The 12,906-nt window shown below is 38.6% G+C and overlaps 1 protein-coding gene across 1 annotated transcript; it reads right to left on the minus strand.

Moving 5' to 3' along the window:
• Positions 1–487: 487 nt before the first annotated feature.
• ccni2 (cyclin I family, member 2) lies at positions 488–9,109 on the minus strand. The gene is made up of 5 exons (XM_061962538.2): positions 8,834–9,109; positions 4,031–4,190; positions 3,810–3,944; positions 2,547–2,621; positions 488–2,460 (listed from the first exon to the last, which is right to left on the minus strand). The coding sequence occupies exons 2-5, from the start codon at positions 4,142–4,144 to the stop codon at positions 2,308–2,310; spliced, it is 477 nt and encodes a 158-aa protein (XP_061818522.1). The 5' UTR covers positions 4,145–4,190; positions 8,834–9,109; the 3' UTR covers positions 488–2,307.
• Between the last annotated feature and the right edge of the window lie 3,797 nt (positions 9,110–12,906).

Here is a 12,906-nt window from a genome sequence, read left to right on the forward strand (position 1 = left end):
AAATGTGCTCCAGTAGTAGCGGCACACAGTAGAGATGGGCGATACGGCCAAAATCGGTATCGCGATATATATTGCAGCCTCCTGCGATGACGATGTATATCATGAAATGTTATTTGGTGTATAAATGACATTAGGACCATTTCAAAACGGGTTACAAATGTAGCTCCCGACGTCCGAGGTAACATATTGCATCATTTCCAGTTATTATTTTGTCAAAACTAGTATTAAACTGCTTGATAATTTACTGTTAATATCTGATTAATTTATGTTCTATTAACCACCTTCTGTTTTGCTTTTGGGCAATACTACAAATTTGTGTATCGATCCGATACTAAGTACTGGTAGTTACAGGGGCACTATAAGTCATACTAATAGCCCATTGCCTCCCTGCTTGGCACTTAGCATCAAGGGTTGGAATTGGGGGTTAAATCACCAAAAATGATTCCCGGGCGCGGCACCGCTGCTGCCCACTGCTCCCCTCACCTCCCAGGGGGTGATCAAGGGGATGGGTCAAATGCAGAGGACAAATTTCATCACACCTAGTGTGTGTGACTATCATTGGTACTTTAACTTTAACTTAATTATTGCTTGAAATTTTCAGGAAAATTAAGTGACTGAATTTTCATTCACTAAATTTCCATTTTATTACATACAAAATTTATAATAAAGCCAGTAGTGCAAAATTACTAAAAAATAAAAAATACTATTGAGTTTGTAAACGACAAAAAGTTTTTGTGATAATGAAAAATATCGATCCAATCACTGTAGTATCGACAATATACTGACTGGCACTATACTTGGTATCATTACTGTCCATTTGTATCGAACCGCCCACCTTTCAAGAGCTCTATCTTAACGGTTAGCTATGCCTTCATGTATCCTTATACGGCGCGTATTGTAGCATGCTTAGCTAGTCCTTGTCCTCCAGTGATAATAGTACATGTAAGTAGTGATGATGGGTCAAATGATACTGAAACATCAACGCCTTATAATACGAGTGATACTGCCTCGATGCGTGTGTCACTTAAAAAACACACAAACTTGTGACCGATCCAACTGCTGTGTCATTTGGCTGTGAAGCACCACACTGTGGTAATCAAGAAGCGCTTCTTTCGGCTAAATGAAGTCGGAGGATTAGTGTTGGTTTTAGTTTCTATCATCGATCTAAATTAAACTATGAAAAAGGAAAAAAAAATCTAAAGTGTGGCATTATTTTGATCTTACAGTGCCAAATAAGGTAAATATTTTCCTGTTCACCATTTGGCTCATTGTACGCATTTCATATTCCTTTCTGCACAATTCACTAAAAATTTTACCTATGAATTGTATTTGTAATATCTTCAATCCAGCAGATGAACGTTATGAAACTAACAATATCAGTGCAGTGTCAATACAGCTCGTGAGTGTGCCATACACTCACTGAGTCGTCATTTACCCATCACTACTTGTAAGAAACGCAATTTGTCCGCCGCCACGGAGGTGAAGATTAGTGACTTTAAAACATTGAGGAGGGAAGTTATAGTAGCCTTCGCTCACTTGTCAAATTTACGGGACAAGCAGAATGTGTCATCAACATGCATCGTCACAGTAGAACGATAGTATCAAAAGCTCTATTGTCGGCCGAATTGATACCATTTATATCGGTGGTTGATGAACTTTTTTCACTTCAGAAAACACTTGGCTCTTTAGGTACCACCATAATGATCAACATTAAGATACAGTAGTGTAGTAGGCCCAGATATTCATCAAAAACAAGGCAAAGTTTTTAGTTAACAAGTGTATTTAATATTTTCAGGCCTCTGTAACATTACACACAGTTTGAACAGTAACACTGTGTTTGAATACTTAAGTGATTATTTGGCGTCCCACGAGATCAGTTTGAGAATCACTGGTATATAATCACACCAGCCTACTGGACAGTGCCCACTTTTGCTAATGGAAAAGCAGCAGAAGCGAGTAGGTACCGTGCAGTGGAAAAGGGGCATTAGTCCAATCCAGGAAACGGGAAAAAAGGGTCATTTTTATGGGTTGTGGCTTTAAGAACGATCAGCACTATGGCGCTGATCTTTACGGAAGGGAAAGGAGGTTGGTGGAATTAGCGAGGATGCACGGCGAGATTACACCGAGCGGATGAGCGCATTTCCCGGCCAGGTAAATCTGATCAAGCGACGTCTGACGCGATTGTCGGGGAGAAAAACTCTGGCAAACAAAGTCGGTTTTACTTTGATGAGGTTTGGATGGGTCAGTCAAAAGTTACGCAACAGCCGCCATCTTGGCTGCAGAGAACAATCCCCCGTTTGAGCGACTTCACCGACTTACGATGTGAATGAAGTCGATGGGCGTGGCCGTGTACAAGTCCCACTGCAGTTTGTCCAGAATGATCCGCTCCATGCGAACAATCTCCGCCGCTGAAAAGTTGCATCCGCTCGCGGCAACCAGGTCGCTAACTGAACCCACCACCTGTTTCCAAAGCCAGCCAATAAAAGTGTTGTTTTCAAATAACGCTGACCTGGGTGTTTGTCTTTGTTTACAAACAAGATCATTACCTCGTCTTCCTCGTTGATTTTGGCTGCCAGCACCAGGGAGGTCAAAGCGATGCATTTGAGATATTTTGGTTGGGCCTAAAGAAAAGAAAAAAAACCTCAATTTTAATTAGGTATCATTTTCACATTTCTTCCCATTGGAAATTTGCTTAAACAATTGAAGGCTATAACTTTAAGCATTCATTTTACACAATAGTATTTTTTCTCTACAATTGGCAAGTAAAAAAAAGAAAAAGAAAAGAATAAAAATGTTTGATATTGCTATTGTGAATAATTTGCAAATAAGTGAAAAATGCATCTGGCAATGAGCTTTGTGGGACACCACAACTTTTAACTTCCCTTTGAATATAGCTCAAATATTTTTTATATTGCTTCAAAATTAACTCATAGCAGTTCAATTATTTTTGTTTAATAAAAAAATGCTTCAAAAAATACTTACAGAAATTAACACAGTTAAATTATTTCATATATATATATATATATATATATATATATATATATATATATATAGAGTACAGGCCAAAAGTTTGGACTATTTACATTGTAGATTGTCACTGAAGGCATCAAAACTATGAATGAACACGTGGAGTTATGTACTTAACAAAAAAAAGGTGAATTAGCTGAAAACATGTTTTATATTCTATTTTCTTCAAAATAGCCACCCTTTGCTCTGATTACTGTTTTGCACACACTTGGCATTCTCTCGATGAGTTTCAAGAGGTAGTCACCTGAAAGGGTTTTCACATCACAAGTGTCATAGTTTTGATGCCTTCAGTGACAATCTACAATGTAAATACCGGTAGTCATGAACATAAAGAAAACGCATTGAAATAAGGTGTCCAAACTTTTGGCTTGTACTGTATATATATGTATATAACAGTATATACACATACATACACACATTTTTTAAAGAAAGTGCAGAAACGTATAGGATTATTATCCTTGACATTTACCATATAATGTTTAAAAAACTGACTGTGTAAGTTTTCTATTGACATTATTGGAAAAAGAAAGCAATAAGAAAAACAATTAAATCATTAAAGATTCTCCTTGAATTAGATACAACTCTGTATTCTATACAGTAATTGTTTAAAAACAAATAGCCTAAATATTTTAAATGTAATCACAATTATATTTTTCTTTGCCGTTTCCTTTATTATTCAATTTGATATTTGCATGAAACTTGTATGTGAACAAATTTCACATTTTATCGCACGTCAACCAAAATCCAAGCATTTTAACACCAAGAAAAACATTGGTGTGTACCTTGACGGTGGCCAGCAACCTGTTGAGGACACACACCCCCAGCGCGAATGTCTCTGGACAGAACTGGAAGCGTCTATTCATGTCCCTCAGCCAGACGATCATGTCTTGGTGTTGGGACGACGAGATGTCAGCACCCTGAGGAGTCCAAGAAGACGAGAGGTTTGACAACTTCTACAGTGTAATGCAATCTCCCTGAGCAGGTACTCCAACGCCTCACACACCTGAATGCATCCATCTTTGGAGACGGGGACCTTCCAGAGGCGGGCCTCTCGCACCAGTGCCGCCTCCAGCAGGCCGAGAAGGCGGTGGTTCTCTGCAGCGTTCGGACCCTTCATGGCCAGCACCTTGTAGGCCGCTACAAGGCAACAAGGGCCCGTGCACCTGGTGGAGGTCATGAACGCAACACTTGTCAACAGCCAACCAATGTTTATTGGCATACTAAGTAAAGTCCCGGTCAAAAAAAGTAGCAACGAATTTAGTACACATTTTGCTTTTTCTTTGCCTCTGAGGGCCGAAGTGAAAATGCGGCATTAGTCCGCGGGCCAAACACAGCATTTCAAACGTACAGCAGCACCACGAGTCAAGCGTTCAGACTAGGAGTGTTCAAACTAGCTAATTTTTACAAAGCCTGCGTCAACTATTGTTAGCATTTTAATATTAGCATGCTAACTTTTTTTTGTTTTGCTAATTTTGCAGTTACTTGACGTGTGACACCTGTTAGCATGCCATTGTTGGTATGCAAGCTTCTTTTTGTTTAGCTAATTTTGTAGGTTTACACACACCTCAGTCATATTTTGGTACTTGATGCACGCTAACGTTAGCATGCTATTGTAACATTTTTCAGGTACACAGTAATATACTGTACTGTATTTTAGTACTTGACACATGTTACAGTTAGCATTTTAGCTTTTTTTTTTAGCTAATTCAAATGGTATTTTGTAGTTTATATTTAGGTATTTCACTAATGCGAACTGTAAGCATGTTAGCATGGTAAATTTTTTCTTTTGGCTCGTTTTGCTCATTCTTTTTTGCCAGTATAAATATGTATTAAATTTGGGAAACCACCATTTAGTGGGCCAAACTACCGGTAAATGACTTGGCGGGTAAAATTTGGCCGCGCCCCCCACTTTGGGGCCCCCTGATTTAGAACTTGAACAACAATAGGTTGCGATACGTCGACTTCATAAAGTATTAAAAAAGGAGCAATTCTGCACATTTGGCTTTTTGCGACACTTATTCCAAGTTATATGAAGTTGTTTTTCATTGCCAAGTTATTTTCCTTTTTTTTTTATAAGTTAAAAAAAAGCAATACAAATCACCTGAAAAATACGTCTTTAGTTATCTACTGTAAGGGTTCTCAAACTTTTGTCACTACAACACTTGGCTCTCCGAGTACCACCATAATAACGATCAATAAAATACAGTAGCTTAGTAGGCTTAAGTATTCATTAAAAACAAGGCAGAGATTTTATTTAACAAGTATGTTTAATATTTTTGGCCACTGTAAGATTACACACAGTTTGAACAGTAACACTGTGTTTGAATACAGGAAAATAACACACTGTACTTTAAGTGATTCTTTGGCGTACCACTAGATCGGGGTTCGGCAACGCGCGGCTATTGAGCCACAAGCGGCTCTTTAGCGCCGCCCTAGTGGCTCCTTGGAGCTTTTTCAAAAATTTATGATTATGGAAAAAAAAAATGTTTCTTTTATTATCGTTTCTGTAGGACGACAACATGCCACAAGCCTTCTTGATTGTTAGAAATCCCACTGTTTGTATTAAACATAATTCTCTGATGAAAGTATTTGGCGAGCGCCGTTTTGTCCTACTAATTTTGGCGGTCCTTGAACTCACCGTAGTTTGTTTACACGTACAACTTTCTTCAAAGATGCCACAGAAAGCCATATTTTAAGCCACTCATTCTTTGTCGTGTCGTGCGCGACCCGAGGGTCCCTGGTTCAATCCCCACCTAGTACCAACCTCGTCATGTCCGTTGTGTCCTGAGCAAGACACTTCACCCTTGCTCCTGATGGGTGCTGGTTAGCGCCTTGCATGGCAGCTCCCTCCATCAGTGTGTGAATGTGTGTGTGAATGGGTAAATGTGGAAGTAGTGTCAAAGCGCTTTGAGTACCTTGAAGGTAGAAAAGCGCTATACAAGTACAACCCATTTATCATTTATCATTTGTCTCATTTTGTCCACCAATCTTTTTATGCTGTGCGTGAATCCACAAAGGTGAGCTTTGTTGATGTTATTGACTTGTGTGGAGTGCTAATCAGACATATTTGGTCAGTGCATGACTGCAAGCTACTCAATGCTAAAATGCTATTTAGGCAAGCTGTATGTACATAATGCATCATTATGCCTCATATTTCAGGAATATTTGATTTGTAGTTTCCGTTTCCTTCAACTTGGACACACATATATTTACCTTTGGCCATTCTAAGTCATTTCCAGGAGTTATCTCACCCTCTGTTTTAGTAATGTTTTCCAATGTTGTAAAAATGGGTAAAATAAATATTACATTTCAACATTTCTGTCAAGGAAGATTTGCGTCAGCCTGCGACAGTCATTTTGATAGTAGGCTAATATAGACACTTACATCATGTGTTGCCTTCATTATAACGCTTATTATATAAGGCTTTTATTTTTTTGTGGCCCCAGACAGATTTTAATTTTTTTGATTTTTGGTCCAATATGGCTCTTTCAACGTTTTGGGTTGCCGACCCCTGCACTAGATGGAGCCCCTACAGTCTGAGAACTTGGATCTACTATGTTCAAAATGCAGGGATGTATTGCTTTTTTTCTTTCTATGTCAACAATGATGAATTTAGTTTTACACTTTGATGACTTAAAGGTTAAAATTATATCAATCCATTCATTTTTCTACCGCTTGTCCCTTTCGATCACTCTACAAAAAGGTCAACAGGAGTATGATCTTAACAGTTTTTTGATTGATTGAAACTTTTATTAGTAGATTGCACAGTGAAGTACATATTCCGTACAATTGACCACTAAATGGTAACACCCGAATAAGTTTTTCAACTTAAGTCGGGCGGGGTCCACTTAAATTGATTAATTATACAGATATATATACTATTTTCATAATACAGTCATCATACAAGATAATCATCAGAGTATATACAATGAATTATTTACATTATTTACAATTCGGTTTGTGGGATATGGAGGGGGTGGGGGGACATAGGATTAGTTGGTATCAACACTTCAGTCATCAACAATTGCATCATCAGAGAAATGGACATTGGAACAGTGTAGGACTGACTTGGTAGGATATGTACAGCAGGTAGTGGACACAGAGATAGAGATCAGAAAGTATAAGAAAAAGTGTTTACATTTGATTATGTACAATCCGGGTGGTGGGATGTGGAAGGGAGGGTGTTAGTTTAGGGTTGAAGTTGCCTGGAGGTGTTCTTTTAGTGCGGTTTTGAAGGAGGATAGAGATGCCCTTTCTTTTACACCTGTTGGGAGCGCATTCCACATTGATGTGGCATAGAAGGAGAATGAGTTAAGACCTTTGTTAGATCGGAATCTGGGTTTAACGTGGTTAGTGGAGCTCCCCCTGGTGTTGTGGTTATGGTGGTCATTTACGTTAAGGAAGTAGTTTGACATGTACTTCGGTATCAGGGAGGTGTAGCGGATTTTATAGACTAGGCTCAGTGCAAGTTGTTTTACTCTGTCCTCCACCCTGAGCCAGCCCACTTTGGAGAAGTGGATAGGAGTGAGGTGTGATCTGGGGTTGAGGTCTAGAAGTAATCCGACTAGCTTGTTCTGGGATGTTTGGAGTTTAGATTTGAGGGTTTTCGAGGTGCTAGGGTACCAGGAGGTGCATGTGTAATCGAAAAAGGGTTGAACGAGAGCTCCCGCTAGATTCCGCATGGTGCTTTTGTTGACCAGAGAGGAGATTCTATACAGAAATCTCGTTCGTTGATTGACCTTTTTGATTACCTTGGTTGCCATTTTATCACAGGAAAGATTAGCCTCTAGAATGGAACCTAGATAGACCAATGATTAGCCTCTAGAATGGAACCTAGATAGGTGACCTCATCCTTCCTGGTGATAACAATGTCACCCACTTTTATAGTGAAGCCATTGACTTTCTTAAGGTTGATGTGGGACCCAAACAGGATGGATTCTGTTTTACCAAAGTGTATGGATAGCTTGTTGTCAGCGAGCCAGGTGCAAGTTCTACAGAGTTCAGCACTGAGGATTTTCTCCACCTGTGACTTGTCCTTGTCTGATACCAGCAGGGCCGAGTCATTGAGAACTTGGATCTATTATGTTCAAAATGCAGGGATGTATTGCTTTTTTCCCTTTCTATGTCAACAATGATTAACTTAGTTTTACACTTTGATGACCTAAAGGTTAAAATTATATCCATCCATTTCCTACCGCTTGTCTTTTTCGATCACTCTACAAAAAGGTCAACAGTAGTATGTTCTTAACAGTTTTGACCCTGGAACGGACTATTCACTATAGATATTTTTTTTTTGCTGGGAAAAATGATTTCATATCGCAACAAATGTAGTGTTTTTCTTAACCCGCTTTAAACATTTTTAATAATATTAAAATATTTTGACACACAACGAGTTCGCCATTTTCTCCCTCAATCCGAAACTCGCCAGAAGCGCCAAATGAGGACTTTTGCAACTAAAACTAACATGTCCGATATTATGTAACATATTTAACATTTTAAACGCTTTAAAAAGACTATTTGTGGCGTTTTACGCCTATTTTAAGGAAGTAAGACAACATAGAGGAAACGCTACTTTGCGAGCTAACAAAAGAAAAAACAACTAATCGCCATTTTCAGACTTTGCTGCTCGACAAGCCGAAGCCGACATTGCGCGTGTTAAAAAGTAGCGATGCAAAGTTACAAAAATATCGTGCGTTATTATTATTAGTATTGTTGTTGTCGAGAGAAAGCCATGAAGAATGGAGGCGGGACGACGAGAGGCTGCAGCTGCTGCACAAGTTGTCCAACAACCAAACCAATATATTACCTTTTCTTGCTGAAAAGTGGAATATTCCCTCGATGGCACGTGCATTTAAACGCCTTTTTTTTTTAGTCCAAAAAAATCAATCCATCGCTACCAAAATGAAAAAAAGACGCCGCCGGGGAGACAAATCCGTACGTCAGGTTGTGAGTTGGCCACATTGCAGCATGTACGAGTAGGTTCGAAGACAACAAGACGTGAAATGGAACGAGACGGCTGCAGAAAATGAGGTGAAAAACAAGACAGGAAACATTAAAAAAAATCAGCCAGAAGTGAAGGCAGGCTGTGTTTGAATGCCAGGCTCCGCCCCCCATCCATGACGTCACAGCGCATGGGAGAAATATGTTAGTGGGTCAAACATACGGGCCTCGCGCGCACAAAATGGTCGTACACACCTTGCAAATGGAAGACGTTTGTCCTCAACGTGTCCACTTTGGGAAATAAATCACATCAGGTGACGTTAATATGAAATGTTATCTTTATGTTTATTGTCTAAACCTGACTCTAACTTTCGGTATGAACACCCACTTCTGATATTACGTCATTTCTAGGGCGAGGCATAAACAGTCGTGTTTTCTAACATTGTCACTGTACAAAAGTCACCATACAGTTTATTTACAGTTAGATATTTACACGATTTTAATTTCTATATTGTAAGATATGCTATTTAAGAACTATTATTTTATATATAGTATTTATTACCAGAGGTGTGGACTCGAGTCACATGACTTGGACTCGAGTCATGAATTTGATGACTTTAGACTCGACTTGACAAAATGTAAAAAGACTTGCAACTCGACTTAGACTTTAACATCAATGACTTGTGACTTCACTTGGACTTGAGCCTTTTGAATTGACATGACTTGACACGACTTGCTACTTTCCCCCAAAACCCAAAGATGAAAAAGTTATTCGGGAGCGCTCCGTATTTTTCATTGTGTACTTGTCTATCAGCGTTGCGTGTGTCAGCTGGTGTGCTCTCAGTACAACAGCCAATCAAATTAGATCTACTTTGTTTTCATCACACAGCATTCATCCAATCAAATTGCAGGACAACCAACGAAGAAGACATGTCCAAACCACACGCCAGTGAACAAAAAATGATACCTAAAATAATTTTGTTTGGGTATAAAAATGACGAGGTGGTCAACACAAAACGGTTTGCAGTATGCAACACATGCGGTTCGAAAATTACTGATGGAGAGGCAACAACTTCCAACTTCGTCCATCATTTGAAGTTGCACAAAGAACGGTAAGTTTTGAATGTAAGATAACGTTTATTGGCTAAGTAACGTGACTTTTATTTGCTGTGTAGTTAAATCAGTGAGGCTGTAAACTCACTGCTAACGTTATAACGTTATTGCAAACACGGGAATCTGTTGCAGTTCACTACCTTATTCATACTTTTTGTTCAGTGATTTTTTTTAAGCAGGGTTACGTTAGTCAACATATCACACGTAACGTTAGACGGCGGTCAGCAGCACCGCGTATTTTAGCCACCTAAAAAAAGACAAAAATAGTCAAATAAAGGTCAGTTAAAATGTATACTATATTATGAATATGTGTACCGTTTTAGCTAGCTTTTTGACATACTGTTGGTTGTTTACCTCAGTGGTCCCCAACCACCGGGCCGCGGCCTGGTACTGGTCCGTGGATCGATTGGTATCGGGCCGCACAAGAATTTTTTCTTTTTTTTTTCTTTTTTTAATTAAATCAACATAAAAAACACAAGATACACTTACAAGTAGTGCACCAACCCAAAACAACTCTCTCCCCCCTTTTGTTCTGGGCATTGAACATGAAGACTCTTCCTTCACTGTTCCGAGTGGCCATGAGAGTCTTGGCAGTGCCTGCCTCCAGTGCTCCAGTGGAGCGAGTTTTCAGCCATGGTGGCATCATACTACGCCCCCATCGTGCACAAATGACTGACAGACTCTTGGCTAATTTGGTCTTTTGCAGATGCAATGCAGCATAGGGCCCTGACATATAAAAAGTACAACTTTTTTGTTATGTTCACGTATATGTCATGTTTTTTCAATGTTAACACTTTTGTACAAATAAGTACATTTGCACTTTATTTTTCAATGTGTTTGTTCTGTAAAGGAATGAGTTAATGTTTAAAATGACTGGTTAATAGTGCTATTATAAAGTGCAATGTCAGCACAATTTTCTTTCCTGCAATTTCAAATGCACTTGTTTTAATAAATAAATACAGCGTTTGAAAAGCATACACAATCTGTGTTAATATATTAGTCTGTGGTTAAAAGGACTTGAAAGGACTCGAAACTCAAAATGCAGGACTTAGGACTTGACTTGAGACTTTCCAGTCTTGACTTTGGACTTGACTCGGGGCTTGCCTGTCTTGACTCGGGACTTGACTCGGACTTGAGGGCAAAGACTTGAGACTTACTTGTGACTTGCAAAACAATGACTTGGTCCCACCTCTGTTTATTACACACTATTATTTGGTAAAATTATTCTAGCATTTGTAGGTATTATTTAGCTCAAGGGTAGGGAACCTATGGCTCTCAAGCCAGACATGGTTCCTTTGATGACTGCATCTTATCCTTACATTGCTTAACAGGATAAGTAATGAATAATTCCGCTGGTAATCACAGTGTGAAAAATAACGTTCAAAATATAAAACATTCTTATGCATTTTAATCCATCCATCCCTTTTCTACTGCACCTGTTCAAGAAGTCGCATAATGGTAAGGAGTATTTTATTTATTATTGGTTAGCTTTAGAATAACAATGTTATTAAAAAGAATAGGATACTTATTATACTCTAAAAATGTTGATCTTACTTAAAAATGCGCGCATTTAGTTGTATTCAGTGTTAACAAATATTATATGGCTCTCACGGAAATACATTTTAAAATATTTGGTTCATGGCTCTCTCAGCCAAAAAGGTATACCCACTTCTGATCTTACGTCATTTCTAGGTCAAGGCATAAACAGTCGTGTTTTGTAATATTGTTACTGTACAAAACTCACCATACAGTTTATTTACAGTCAGATCAAATACATACAACAGGATATTGAATACATTTGAGTAATAATTTTTGTTATTATAAGTTTTTTTTTCCCCTCAAATGTTTTTACTTTGTTTGCACGATTTTAATTTCTATATTGTAAGATATGCTATTTAAGAAATATTATTTTACATATGGTATTTATTACACACTATTATTTTGTAAAATTATTTTAGTGTTTGTAGGTATTATTTAGCTCAAGGGTAGGAAACCTATGGCTCTCAAGCCAGACGTGGCTCTTTTGATAACGACATCTAAACCCCCCCCCCCTTCCCCCCGCTCTAACCCCCTCCACATCCCACCCCCCGGATGGTAAATAATGTAAATAATTCAATGTATATACTCTGATGATTAACTTGTGTGATGACTGTATTATGCTGATATTATATATTTCTACCATGAATTGATTAACGTGGACCCCGACTTAAACAAGTTGAAAAATGTATTCGGGTGTTACCATTTAGTGGTCAATTGTACGGAATATGTACTGAACTGTGCAATCTACTAATAAAAGTTTCAATCAATCAATCAATCAATCTGGCTCTCAGATAACTCTTAGCTGACATTGCTTAACACGACAAGTAATGAAAAATTCCGCTGGTATTCACAGTGTTAAAAATAACATTCAAAATATAAAACATTTTTTAGCATTTTAATCCATCCATCCATCCATCCATTTTCTACCGCTTATTCCCTTTGGGGTCGCGGGGGGCGCTGGAGCCTATCTCAGCTACAATCGGGCGGAAGGCGGGGTACACCCTGGACAAGTCGCCACCTCATCGCAGGGCCAACACAGATAGACAGACAACATTCACACTCACATCCACACACTAGGGCCAATTTAGTGTAGCCAATCACCTTATCCCCAGGTGCATGTCTTTGCATTTTAATCCATTTATCCGTTTTCTACCGCACCTGTTCAAGAAGTCGCATTAATGGTAAGAAGTATTTTATTTATTATTGGTTAGCTTTAGAATACCAATGTAACATTTGAGTCATGATTTTTGTTATTGTAAGGTTTTTTTTCCCTCAAATGTTTTTACT

This window comes from Nerophis lumbriciformis, linkage group LG09 (genome assembly GCF_033978685.3).
Source record: "Nerophis lumbriciformis linkage group LG09, RoL_Nlum_v2.1, whole genome shotgun sequence".
Taxonomy (NCBI): Eukaryota; Metazoa; Chordata; class Actinopteri; order Syngnathiformes; family Syngnathidae; genus Nerophis; species Nerophis lumbriciformis.